Source organism: Cricetulus griseus, chromosome 3 (assembly GCF_003668045.3).
Source record: "Cricetulus griseus strain 17A/GY chromosome 3, alternate assembly CriGri-PICRH-1.0, whole genome shotgun sequence".
Classification (NCBI taxonomy): domain Eukaryota; kingdom Metazoa; phylum Chordata; class Mammalia; order Rodentia; family Cricetidae; genus Cricetulus; species Cricetulus griseus.
In genome coordinates, this window is record NC_048596.1 from 223,107,364 (window position 1) to 223,121,834 (window position 14,471).

At 42.7% G+C, this 14,471-nt stretch overlaps 1 protein-coding gene across 2 annotated transcripts in view; it reads right to left on the bottom strand.

The window, feature by feature from the left end:
- Window positions 1-13,811, bottom strand: part of Dhtkd1 (dehydrogenase E1 and transketolase domain containing 1) — a 36,877-nt gene extending 23,066 nt beyond the window's left edge. For both annotated transcript variants that reach the window (XM_027405175.2, XM_035442831.1), the window contains exons 1-4: window positions 13,547-13,811; window positions 5,723-5,878; window positions 4,072-4,283; window positions 2,728-2,922 (exon numbers count right to left, since the gene is read on the bottom strand). In XM_027405175.2, coding sequence (XP_027260976.1) covers window positions 2,728-2,922; window positions 4,072-4,283; window positions 5,723-5,878; window positions 13,547-13,700 — 717 coding nt within the window. In that variant the 5' untranslated portion in view covers window positions 13,701-13,811. The remainder of the gene's footprint in view (window positions 1-2,727; window positions 2,923-4,071; window positions 4,284-5,722; window positions 5,879-13,546) is intronic.
- Window positions 13,812-14,471: the final 660 nt, after the last annotated feature.

Here is a 14,471-nt window from a genome sequence, read left to right on the forward strand (position 1 = left end):
CTTCAGCTTGAAGCTTGAACACCAACATCAGTCTCTGGAACTTTTATTTTTTTGTGCTACAGTTTTCCTTCATAGTAATAGAAGGAAAGGGGTCCCTGTCATGACAGGACTGTCCTACAGTCCACCTGGGCCCCTTTTGCAGGCTCCAACATTGAAAATGTTATCATCATCCTGGGCCAAAGATGACATTGAGGGCCTTCTTGATGGCTGTGGTGTTGGGACACCACAGATCCCATGAAAACCCAATTATCCTTGGTTGAATGTTCATGGCACAAACCACACAAGGAAGGAGAAGTCAAAAGCCAAGCAGCTGCCTTCTGCTCAATACCAATTCACCCACCCTATCAGCTCATATACACTGAGAGTCTTGAGACCTAGGGAGCATCATGGATGTTGGTGGATCCACAGTGCTCTGTGATCACAGCCTTGGGGCTCAGCACAGAGAGGTGAATTTCTCAAAATACTGTTGTCAATACAGTGGTTCATCCATGGTACTTCCAATAAATAATTCCTAGGGATGCAAACACCCTGGATGACAAAGTTAAAGGTGAAGCATTCCCTATGGAGAGTGCCGTGTACTTTCCAACATGTGTAAGGCTTCAGGTTGAGAAAATGCTTATGAGAATATTATACAAGTCTAAAATTCCACCCTGCCAGCTCTACACTGGGATTCTGGGCATCCTTACGAGAAAAAAGGCATGGTCCAGAGGTCAGAGAGAAAGACGATCCCAGACTTCTGAATGGAGGGCCCTGTTCCCAGATTCAGATGCCTCCCTTGAGAAGATCTTGAGTACAGTGTACTTGTTGTGACTGAGAACCTTAAGTTGAGGCTTTTGTGGTACATCCCATGCACTCTAAACACTGGAAGTACATAGCACCACTATGCAGTCCTTTGGTATCTATGTTCTGCAAGACAGAGTTGAACAAGGCATGGTACTGGGGCTACTCTCCATACATGAGTGATAGTATCACATGAATAGGACCAACACTCGAGCTACTATGGCAACAGAAGTGCTGAATGAAAATGTAGTGACTCAGGCTATCCAAAGACCAGCTCTAGTCCAAAAGCCATTATCTTGGGAATGCAGTACTAGGGGCAGGGGACAGTAAAGCTAGCTCAAGTAATCACCTGACTGGAAGCCCCAGGGCACCTTCACCATACAGGTTGTGGAAGAGTGCTTCTGGAGCAGGCATGTAAGTCATTGTCTCTCCAATCCTGTTGGGTGGCAAGTCATCAAGGCTCATCATGCCAGTCTCAGCAAAAATCATTGCAATTGGATATTAGTGGATACTAGTTTATTTCACAGTAACAAGTGCATCTAATATGTGAAAGGCTATTTTAAGAAGTCCAAACCTGCCCCTAAGTCTAAAGGAGGGGGCAGCTGTAAGGACCCAGGACATGGTGGAAGGCAGTACATGGGATATTCCTACGAAGTCCCTTGCCTTCTGGATCCTTGAAGCCATTGCCTCTGGCTTACATGGCTGGTCTGTGGTGGTTAAAAAGGGTGGCCTCCATACTCTCACATATTTGAATGCTTGGTTCCCAGTTGGTGGAATAGTTTAGGAAGAATTAAGAGGTGTGTCCTTGTTGGAGTAGGTGTGTCACTGTGTGTGTGTGGGGCGGGGGACTTCGAGGTTTCAAAAGCTAAGCCGTTCCCACTTAGCTCTCTTGATGCCTTGTGCTTGGGGATCAGATATAAGCTCTCGTTTACTGCTCCAGCATCATGCATGCCCACCTGCCTGCCTGCTGCCCTACTCCCTACCATGATGGTTGTGGAAACTGAAAGCAAGCCACCAATTCCTGTATATGTTGCCCTGATCATGGTGTCTCTTCACAGCAACAGAAAAGTAACTGAGACATGGCGAATTCTGCAGGAGCTGGGGCCTAAGCTTTGCAGTAATATTGTCAATGCCAATGTTGGGCTGTGCTCCACCCGGTACTTTATTTTTCCTTTATATGGTATGTGTGTGTGTTGGGGTAGGGAGGGCAGAGGACAGCTTTGCTTATCATTCCTTGACCACCATGCATGTTAAAGCAAACTAACCCTTAATTTCCCTAGGAGAAGAAAGAATCCATGAGAATATTACAGAAAAATTAATATCGGGTCTACTTATCAGCATTAAGTTCTACCCATTCACTAAGCTATCTCCCCACCAACTGCTCATAGGCTCCATTAGTTTCTAAAGGAAATTACCACCATCAGTTTTAGTCTGCTCTGGTCCTACCCTGGCAAGAGCCACAGAAAGTCTCCTAGAGACATCAGAAAAGCCACATCCATGAAGTCTCCCCAATATGGCCACCTAAACAAGACCTGAACAACAGCAACGGGCATGCTAACATGGAAAGGGGGAAGCTCCTGGGACCTCAACCTGGGACAAGCAACTGGGAAATGCTGAAAGAAATGATCTTCCCTCAGGGAAGAGCCTCCATTTGGTTACCCAATACTGAGTGGTTAGCCCTAAGATCAGATACATACATGTAACATTATATGGACTGAGCAGGTTATATTACCTATTTAGGGGTGTATGAAGTAGGGTAGGGTATGTGTAGAGAAAAAGAGACCATGAATCTGAGAGAGAGCAAGGATGTATATGAAAGAGTATGGAGGGAAAAAAAGGAAGGGGGAAAATGATGTGATTATATTATAATTTAAAAGAAAACTAAAAAATTGTTATAAAAAAGACATGGACATTAAAACAACAAAAAGATATCGAAAGAAAACTTACCTCTGGAGGTAACTGCAGGAGGCCTGTCAACAAGTTCAGCCTTCCTCTATGGGGCATCCCAATAATGATATCAGTTATACCGCCATAGGCTGACGATTTCAGTAACTCATGAAAAAAGCCCATCATGCTCTCAGCCCCTTCACCTCCATATCTCTTCACTGTGGCAAACTTGGTGGCCAAAAAGTGGTCAAACTCCTATGGAACAAACATATTAGCTGCTGGAAGACAGTCAAGTGCTCATGTGAAAGGCAGATAAGTTCTGTGTGTTTTAAGAAGACCCCACAGTATTCCAGTGGTCATATCTGTGTCCCTTCACTACATATCCATGGAGAGAGACATCACGGTATAACACAGCTCTGCTAAAGACCCTTGACACAGGAGCTGTAAAGAGAGGAACCTGAGTGGTAGAATCACATATCTGGGAACAACCTCCTTATGTATTAATTTCCAGACTTAAGGCCAGATTTAGCTATCTGCTGCCTTGCCCAACATATTAGTTTGCATAGAGGCTCTATAGTATCACTTAACCAAGCTCTAACACGATCCAAATACTCAAACTGGTGGGACTCGGGTTCTTACCAGTTTGACACGCTTGAGCTCTTACACAGCCCTGGTGATGACCTGGTTCCACTAACTGACTGTGAGAACGTCTACTGAGCAGTTTGTCATTCTCTTCAGGACACAAAAGGAGGTATGCAATCCTAAGGACTTTATTAAGTTTTATAAAATAAGCAGATGAATACATTAACATACTTCAATGCTGAGGAAACCCAACAGCTCAAATGTTTACTGATACACTTTGCTTCTGCGTGGGGTGAAGTGTTGTTCAGCCTATTGTGCTGAAGCAATGAGGAGGGACAGGGGGCAAGGTCTAATGTCTCCCTTTCCTCTCTTTAGTAGCTAGCTATCTTTACAGAAAGTGAAAAGACTCGATCCACTAATATTAGCTCATACTTATTTCTACATTTTTTTTGTTGTTGTTTTTCGAGACAGGGTTTCTCTGTGGCTTTGGAGGCTGTCCTGGAACTAGCTCTTGTAGACCAGGCTCAAACTCACGGAGATCCACCTGCCTCTGCCTCCCGAGTGCTGGGATTAAAGGTGTGTGCCACCAACGCCCAGCAATTTCTACATTTATTTTTATAATTTCTAGTTATTTATAGTTGTATGTATGTATGTGCATATGAGTGCAGGTGCCCTCAGAAGCCATTGGATGCCCTGGAGCTGGAGGTAAAGACAGTTATGAGGCACCACATGGGTACTGGGAATTGAACCTGGGTCCTCTAGAAGGAACCATTAGTGCTTTTAACCGCTCAGTCATCTCTCCCTAGCTGGTACTTTTTATACCTGAGATTCTAGCAATAGTTTTGCCAGCTGTTTTCGCTCTTCTGTGGTAAATGTCTCCTTTTTCAGCTCCTCAAACCTTCTGGCGAACCAGTCTTTCTCCTCCTGGCTCTGAAGCTGGGTGGTTTCAATAGAAATTGGCCCGCAGTAGATATGGTTCAAATAGGCTAATACTTCCTCAAGAGAAGCCTCTTCTTTGCCCATGTTCAACAGGCCTGTGAAATAGAACAAAGGGCTCATTTCAAAGAATAATCAACCACACAGAAAATAAGCTGCAGAACAATGTTGTTGCTTCAATTCTGAGCACCCCATTACAAACTGAAGCATTATCAATGATTATTAATATTCCCTTTTAAAATTGTGAAAAATTATACCCAGGATCTCTCACATAACAAGCAAGTACTCTGCCACCGAGGTATAGCCTCTGACCCATCTAGACCTTTTCTAAAGGCAAAGTTAAAACTCTGGTTGATGGCCATAAGGTAGAAAAACTAGATGGGGAGAAGACCTTCTTGAGAACACAGCTCTATCATATTATGCCAAGTTTTGACTCTATAGTAATTTCAAACTAAAACTTGAAACTCCTGGGGTAGGAGTATGTCTCAGTGGTAGAGCTCTTGCCTGGCATGCACAGGATCCCAGGTCTCATCCTTGCACTACAATAATACTAATAATATAATATAAAACCCTAAAACCATAACTTGTGGTCTAATTTTTTTGTTTGTTTTGTTTTGATGTTGTTTTAGTTCCCAGGCTGGGAAAGAAATTGGAATGAGGGGGTTTAGGCTTTGAAATGAAAGAAGACGTAAGATGTTTCCCTACCTCTGCCATGTAGCAACTACATATTACTTAAGTCCTCTGAATCTGTTTCCATCGGTGGAAGTTTGAATGAGAAGTCCCCAATAGGTTCAGACATTTGAATACTTGGTCCCCAGATAGTGGTGCTATTGGGGTAGTTTAGGAGGCCACACTGGAGGAAGTATGTCACTAGGAGTGGGCTTTGAGATTTTAAAAGCCACATACCACTCCTAAATGTGTGCTCGAGGCTTGCTGCTCTAGCTTCATGCCTGCCTGTTGCCACACTTCCCCTCTGTAATAGTGATGGATTCTTACCTCTCTGGAACCATAAGCCCAAATAAGCCCTTCCTTCTGTAAGCTGCCTTCCTTGGTCGGTGTGTTTTATCACAGCTGTAGCAAAGTAACTGAGACACCATCTCTAAACTAAATATGGTAATAAGGACTTTTAGGAGTAGTTATGAAAATGAATCAGCATCTATATGCAAAGTGTGCAGCACCTACATGTTTGGATTGTAAAATACTGTTATTTATATATGGGGGATACCATGTGCACTCCATCACACATACATATGAAGGTCAGAGGGAAACTTTGGGCGCTGGTACTCTCCTTTTACTATGTGTGTCCCACTTGATGGCAGGCACCTTTACCCATTGAACCACCTTGTCAACAACCTGCTCTATATACTTTTAACCACAGAGAAACAAGACCACTCCTATGTGAAGACAACTCAGTGTGTCCTTCTTTGTCCCTTCACGAGATGGAAGTTTCTAATTCAGGGCATCCAGTTCTTGAAGAACAGAACAAGACACTTCATCTGACAGATAGTTCCCCTCTCTTGCCCATGTGCCGCCTTACCTGTGGTAGTGAAGGGTCCCTGCAGTGTCTGTACGAGGGCTTGGATTTCAGGAACAGTATCCAGCAGGGCTTGTCCAGGGAAGAGAGGGTTGATCTGGGCAGCTTTGTGGCCATGCTCACAATATACTGTCACCAGCCTGGCAAGGCCATGATCAACTAAATTGGAAGAATGAAATAGTACAATTGGGGAGATGCTCAGAAACTACAGAGACACTTGTCACAGAAGGATATTTAGCTCGCTGTTCCTACTCGCTTCGCCAGTGGATATCAGGGTTAAAGATTGTCAGGTGCTAGCTAAGCACACTTACTTTCTTTTTTTAATTATTTACTTATTTTATTTTGTGTGCGTTGGTGTTTTGCCTGCAGGTATGTCTGTGTGAGAGTGTCAGATCAGACAGTTGTGAGCTGCCATGTGGGTGCTGGGAATTGAACCCGGGTCCTCTTGAAGAGCAGTCGGTGCTCTTAACCACTGAGTGATCACTCCGACTCCCACCCTTACTTTTTAAAATTTATTTCATGATAGCTAAAATCCATGGAAGCAAAATGAAAGAAAACAGGAAAGGAGCTAGAACCATGAGCACATATTTGTAATAACAGCTGCACATGTGATAAATAATTGGAAAGAACACTGAGAAGCACTATTTCCACGCTGACACTAAAGACCTGGTCCCCTTTCTTTCCTGGTTAGTACAGGTGTTTTTGGATGTTAGACTGAACATTAAAAACAGCTATTGCTGGGTGTGGTGGCACACACCTTTAATCCCAGTACTCAGAGGCAGAAGCAGGTGGGTCTCTGTGAGTTCAAGGCAGGAGAATAGCCAGAGCTACATGGAAAACCCTGTCTCAAAAAAACAAAAAACTCGGAGGAGAGCCCAGGCCTTTCCCCAAGTGACAGACTTTGATGATCCCCCATAGACGGCCTCACTATCCTTGGGGAGCCAGTGGGGGGTGGGTTGGTAGGGGGTATGGGAGGATGGGAGGGAGAGGGAAGGGAGTTGGGGGGGGGCTAGGGGATTGATATGTAAAATGACTGTTTCTAAATAAAAACAAATGTAAAAAAAAAGAAATGCAAGAACAAAAGTAAAAGTCAAAAAATTTTTTTTTAAATCTAAAATCCTTTAGGATAAAATTTATATGTGAGAATTACTATACTTAAACTCACCTCCAATGTAAATTGGAAATTTAAATAAATAAATCCAAAACTGAGGCATAATATTCTAGGTTTGATACCAAACACAAATAAATAAAGTTATTTGGCAACTACGATTTACTGAGGCTAAAGTACAAGCTATTACCAAGAGTAAACTACAAAGAACACTCAACCTGGGTGGAAGTTTAACTGCTGAAAACACTAACAATCATCTCAATCCAAGAGGTTTCTAAAGGCAAATTTCGTATTTCCTTAAATCCTCAGTACAAATGAAGGCTTAGTTAATGATATAGGCACCTTTGGCAGGAACTGACAGTAACCAAGACAAACACATGAAGGGTGAAGAAAGGGAGTGAGGCTGCACAGCCTTGAGTAGCCTTCACTTCGTTCTCTCTTAGTGCTTTTCCTTTGAGACAGGATTCTGCTATATAGTCTAGCCTGACCTTGAATTTGTTATCCTCTTATTTTAGCCTGTGAATGAATTACAGATATGTGTCACCAGCTTGACCACTGTGTCACTTATGAAGTGTCAAAATGTCCACTTCCAGAAAGGTTTGTCTTCTATTTTATAAATGCCCCCAATTAAATACATAAGCATAATAGAAAATCATTCTTCTGGATTAAGACTGTACTTTAACAGCAACTGAAAAACATGAAAAATACTAAAGACATGCCCATAGCCTCATCTGATTCTCATTCTTTAATTTAAAAAAATTTAGTTGTGTGTGTGTGTGTGTGTGTGTGTGTGTGTACGTGCTCGAGTGCCTGCAAAAGCGAGAAGAGGGGTGTCATATCCTCTGGAAGTGGAGTTACAGAAGATTGTGAACTGTACAAAGCAGGTGCTGGGAACCTAAGTCCAGTTCTCTGAAAGAACATCAAGGCTGTTGAGCATTGAGCCATCACTCCAGCTCCCAGACTCCCAATTAAAAGAACTAAGTATAAAGATACTTATCCAGAATTTATGGACAAATACAAAATTACTACATTATATTTATAGCAGAAAACATAGAAACAATGTATTGGCCCATATTTAAAAAGGCATCTTCTCCTAACACTCAATGTTCTGTTTATACAAGCAAGACTCAAGCACACACACACACACACACACACACACACACACACACACACACACACACACACACTCACACACACACACACACACACTCTGCATGAGTCTAGCATTATGGTACATTCCTGTAATCCCAGCATGCAGGTATCTAAGGTAGGAGGACTACCATGAGTTCAAAGCCAGTCTAGGCTACAATACCAACTATCACGTCAACCAGAATCACAAAGCAAAACCATGCTTTAAAAAATTGGATATACAAGAACATTACACATACATATAGATTTCTTTTTTGACCTTTATTTTTACTTGAGGTATATGGGTGATTTGCTTTCATGTATGTCTGTGCACTACATGTGTGCCTGGTGCTAGCAGAGGGCCCTGACCTTATACCTCTTACTCAAAGATAAACAGTGGGTCTGGAGAGGTGGCTTAGAGATAAAGAACACCGGCTGCTTTTCCAGAAGACCCAGACTTGATTCCTAGCACCCACAAAGTGACTCACAACCTTTTGTAACTTCAGTCCCAGGGACCTCTTCTGGCACCAGGCACATGTGGTACACAAATAGGAGCACATACAAAACACCTATACACATAAAACAAAAATAAATCTTTGAGCGGGGCGTTGGTAGCGCACGCCTTTAATCCCAGCACTTGGGAGGCAGAGGCAGGCAGATCTCTATGAGTTTGAGGCCAGCCTGGTCTCCAGAGCGAGTGCCAGGATAGGCTCCAAAGCTACACAGAGAAACCCTGTCTCGAAAAACCAAAAATAAATAAATAAATAAATAAATAAATAAATAAATAAATCTTTGAAAGAAAGAAAGCATGAGGTCAAGTGAAAACTATCTGAAAAACAAATGGAGAGAAATTCAGCACTGAGCCGGGAGATGGTGGCAAACGCCTTTAATCCCAGCATTTGTGAGGCAGAGGCAGAGGCAGGCGGATCTTTGTGAGTTCGAGACCAGCCTGGTCTACAAGAGCTAGTTCCAGGACAGCCTCCAAAGCCACAGAGAAACCCTGTCTCGGGGAAAAAAAAAAAGAAAAAAGAAAGAAATTCAGCACTGATAACAAGAGGGACTCTGTATCTTACCATCTAAAACATAGAGTGTAACAAGGGGAAAAAAGAGCAGGACTCAGAGGCAAGAACTCCAGTCTCAAGTGTCATAGGTCCTGAGTTTGAGTCCCAGTGCCAAAATAATAAAATAACAGCAGCAATGGTGTTTCCAGAGAGGCTGTCCAGTAGACACATGCCTTCTTAGGGTACAGCACCTAGTAGTGGCAAGGGCTTTTTGTTTTTGTTTTAACTCTCAAATCCTCAGTTCCTGCTATGCACAGAGTACTATGGTAGACACCAGAGATTTAGGTATAAACAATACATTGTCTATATTGTTCAAGTTTCTAAGTCCTAATGAGGTGAAAGAAGACACAGCATTTGAATCTTAGTGGAGACATCCTCCACCTAGTATGACCAGCCTTTTATATGCAGCATATTGTCATTTATGAAGTCCAAGGGGCTGGTTCAGCTCTGCAAACACACACACACACACACACACACACACACACACACACACACACACACACATAAAAAATGAACCGCTCAATTTACTCCCCCCAAAATTACACACATACACATACCATACCCCCCAACATACAAACAGACAGAGCAAAAAACAACAACAAAACATGGACTTAGAGAAACCTTGTCTCGAAAAAAACAAAAACAAAACAAACAAACGAACAAAAAGAGTACAGCCAGACAGCCAGGTGGAACATACCTTTATCTAGGAAGCAGAGATAATCAGATCTGAGTTCAAGGCCAGCCTGGTCTATAGAGCAAATCCAAAGTCAGAAAGGGTTACATAGTGAGACCCTATCTTAAAAAAAAGAAAGTGTTCTGTGAGTTCAAGGCCAGCCTAGTCTCTAGAGTGAGTGCCAGGATAGGCTCCAAAGCTACACAGAGAAACCCTGTCTCAAAAAACAAAAAACAAAGTGTTACCTTCATACAAAAATCTGTAATTCAGAATCTAAAGTCAAATACCATTAAATTTACAGAACAGAGATAATAAGAGACCAGACTTCTCAAGCTTAACTCTTTTCTCAATGAATTTTTCTTTCTTTTTTGTTTTCTCTTTTCATCGGGATCTAGAACTTAACTTGTTATGTAAACCAGTCTGGCTTTGGAACTCTGGCCACCTCTGCCTCCTGAGTAGTAGGGTTAAAAGTATGTACATTTTCCTGGCTAGATAAGCTTTTGACCTAAGCAATGGGCACATGGAATAACCAGAAACAATGACTGCAACTTTTTAAAAGAAACCTATATTGTCAAAAATATTCCTAACTCTGGCCAGAAAAACAAACACACCACAGTACTGAATGTGCATATATAGAGTGGGTGATAGAGTTCATAAAATGCTAGACTGAGCTATGGCCAGCCCTGTTAAGTAGTAGACTGCACACATGCCAGATAATGATGCTGAGTCAGATTCATAGGCTAAGAGGAAAAACAGTGTGTATGAAAGAAAAATTTAGAGAAATTCAGGGTAGAACTTTGGTAGCCACTGCCATCTGCCTTTCCCCTCCTTCAAGATAATTAGATAATTCTTAGCTGATGCATGGCCACCCTAAGTAAAAACTGTGTTTCTTAGTCTCCATTACAGACAGACAAAGGTAGCTATTGACCAAGTTATGGCCAATGTCATGGGAATATAAGTCATGAATGCAACTCTCTTCTTCCCCTTTTCCCATGCAGTCCAAAAGATTAATGATAACCTATAAAAAGTTATAGATAAATTTACCCCATTAGCCTTTAAGGTTTACTCAAAGTATTTTTTAAAAATAAAGTAAAAAGCATTATTATCCTTCCCAACAAAATTCCTTAAGCCAGATACTACAATTATGACACAAATAATGGTTTCTATCATTGACTTTTCTCTTTCCTCACAGTGGCCCTAGTGCACGTGAGATCATACCCATGAAGTTATAATTCAACACTGAACTTCCAGATGTTATTATCTCCTAATAAGGCAAGTTCTCTGTTACTAGGATGTGGAAAGTGATTTGGTGATAAGGGAAGAGAGAAGAACTTATACAAAAAAATCAACTCCGGAGATATTTTTCTAATTGTACCAGCCTGAAGTCCCCAAAGTGATTCTCATACAGTTTTCCAAATAGTAACCATTAGCCTAGGTTTTTCCATGACAAGCTTAATTCGTTAGGTCAGTAGGATGTGAAAGAAAAGCTCAAAGGCAATCACAGTAACTGAGTGTCCAGTAGCATAACCTTGAAGGTTTTGTCTCTTCATATATAACATACATCTCTTATGACTAGCCAAAGGTGGACGGACACACACATACGCACACTCACATAATTCTTAGCCTATAGCTCAGTGGTACAGAACTTGCCTAGCATGCACAAGGCCCTCATTTTGATCTCCAACACTATAAAAAGAAAACTGGGGGTCATGTTTCTGAACCTTACATAAGGTCACTGAACTAGAACCTGGGTAAAGAGAAAAGATACAGAGCTAGGAACTGAAATTTTTTTTTTTTTCGAGACAGGGTTTCTCTGTGTAGCTTTGGAGCCTATCCTGGCACTCGCTCTGGAGACCAGGCTGGCCTCGAACTCACAGAGATCCGCCTGCCTCTGCCTCCCGAGTGCTGGGATTAAAGGCATGCGCCACCAACACCCGGCTGGAACTGGAATTTTAAGCACTGTTAATAGACTTGTAAGTTGAAGAATAATGGATATGAATTATGGGGAGGCAAGAAGTAGCTCAGTAGGTAGGGTTATAGGTTCAAATAACACAGAAAAGAATTTTACACACTGAATTTACGATGTACCTTACAAAGCCAGAATTAACAATCTAGTTATCAAAACTTTGCCTAAAAAATTTAGCTAGTTTCCGATGTGGTGACCCATGCTTTTAATACCAACACTCAGGCAGAGGCAGGTGGATCTCTGAGTTTGAGTCCAGTTTACAGCCAGGGCTACATAAAAGCAAGAGATGAGATTTATTTTCAATGGTTCCCAAAATAAAGAGCAAAGTATTATAAGGTTCCAATGTGTGAAGAGTCAAAGGTCTGGTCAGGCACTTAAAAGATAAAGAGGATTTATTTGCTTGTTTTTGTTTTAATAAAACAAGGTCTCAGTCAGGCATTGGTGGCACATGCCTTTAATCCCTGCACTTGTGAGGCAGAGGCAGGTGGATCTCTGTGAGTTTGAGACCAGCCTGGTCTACAAGAGCTAGTTCCAGGACAGCCTCCAAAGCCACAAGGAAACCCTGTCTCGAAAAACAAAAATAAATAAATAAATAATCAAATAAAAAAATTAATTAATTAAAAAAAAAAGAAACAAGGTCTCACTCTGTAGCCTCAGCTGGCCTGGAACTTGGTATGTAGAACAGGATAGTATTGGACTCAGAGACCGGAGCTGCTTTTGCTTCTTCAGTGATAGGACTAAAGGCATGCACCAATCCTAATAGAGGGGGATGTCAACATTAATATTAGGACCAAAGATGCCAGCTGGGGGAGGGGATGGAATACACCTTTAATTCCTGCCCTTAGGAGGCAGATCTCTGAATTTGAGGCCAGGCTGGTCTACACAAATTCCATGCCAGCCAAGGTTACATAATGAGACCCATTTCAAACAAACAAGAAACTAACTGGGGGGCTGGATAAATGGCTGAGTAGCTAAAAGCATAGTTGCAAAGGACGGGAGATAAGATTCCCAGTACCGACATGCTGGCTCACAATCATTTGTACATCCAGTTCCAGGGAATCCAATGACTTCTGGTGACACTAGGCATGCACATGGTATACATAATATATATATGCAGCTAAAACACTGCATGTATAAGCATAAAATAAACATGAAAGATATATCACAAATAAGTAAATAGAATTTTTTAAAAAGATGCGGACAGTTTTCTCTAATAACCTGCACTTTTCTACTGTATGAGGACAAACAAAGAATAACAACTTTGTAGCATAAACCAAATACTTGAAATTATTCTTGGATACGAGGCTACAACATAGTTCCAAACACTGATATTCTCTTTGGCTAATACGTCAAAACACACCAGCAATATGGTTGCGAGTTCAGCAGTCTTAAATTGCAATTAAAGTAAAAGGCTAGCTAGGTCCAAGGGACAAATGGTAAGTACCACTGTTGTCTAGGATCATGTACCAACTGCCCTCCTGCAAGTAGCACAGAGATGGCATCTGTATGTAAGTTGTCCCTGGAAATACATCATCCGGTTAAGAGCTGGGAGATCTTAGAACGTGTCTTCTTTCACAGACCCATCTCCTCAAAGAGCTAAATTCCCACTTGTTCATGGGTGAGGAATGAAAAAGAAAAGCTGTCCCCAACTAGGACCCAAAGATAAGGAGACTACATGGAAACAATGCTCAATTGTGGAAGCTAGAGAGAGGGGTGACTTCAACACTAACAACTCCCACCCCCTCCTCCTACTGTCTCCTCAGCTTTCACAGGCCTCTTTCACAGGCCAGAAGCTCCCAGGTGCCTAGTACACACTTTCAAGAGCACCCTACCACAAGCCTCACAAGTAGTTTCCTGCCCTCCACCCACAGTGTCCGACCTCATCCCCAACCTGAGAGGCGTGCATGATCGCCTCGGGGCTCGCTGCTCTCGGCCTTCCTAGGCCGGTAACCGTAGACGCCCCTCTCCGTCTGGTAACCACGCCGGAGAAGTGAGACAGACAGGCAGAGGCCTCGCCTTGCAGCTGCCATAGTAGCAGAAGCCATGTCCAGTCTGGGCCCGAAGATGCTGTGGAAGACTAGAACACGAGCTGCAGCCAAGGCCAGAGCGAGGGTCGCTGGCAAAGGGGGAGACCCTGAAGGCACCACTTGAGACCGAGGACCCGCCCCTATGACAACGCCCCCGGGTCTAATTGGTCAAGGGGTCGACCTCTCAGAGCCAATCAGAGACTGGAACCCGAGGCATAGCTACGCCCAGTGTCCAGGCTGGTCTGGGGTGTTCGAGGGTCAAAGGCCTTCTGGATTTGGACCCTGTGCAAGGCTGGTAATCACACAGGACCAGCTTTCTGTTACGAAAGTAGAACTACACGTACATCCCCAAGTCTCCCGCCTTAAAATTCACCCTCTGCTGGAAGCTCCAGAGTACAGCAATGTAGTAGTTTTCCTTATAGAAAAAAAACAAAAACAAAAAAGAGGGGGGGGATGTAAAAAGAAAGGATTTGGAAAGAAGAAAACTCAATTTCACCATTTTTTAAATTAATCTATAAAGTGATGGGTTTTGCTGCTATATTTTCTAATAATGTATTACTTACTCCCCTGCCCCTCCCCTTTGACACCTCTCCTCCCTCCTATAACATTTCTTAGGCTTTCCCTCTCTCCCCCCTTCTCCCTCTCTCCCTCCCTCCCCCCTCCTCTTTCTTTTTCTATCTTTTGGTTTTTCAAGACAGGGTTTCTCTGTGTAGCTCTGGCTCTCTTGGAACTCGTTCTCAAGCTCAGGCTGGCCTCGAACTCGCAAAGATCCACCTGCCTCTTCCTCCC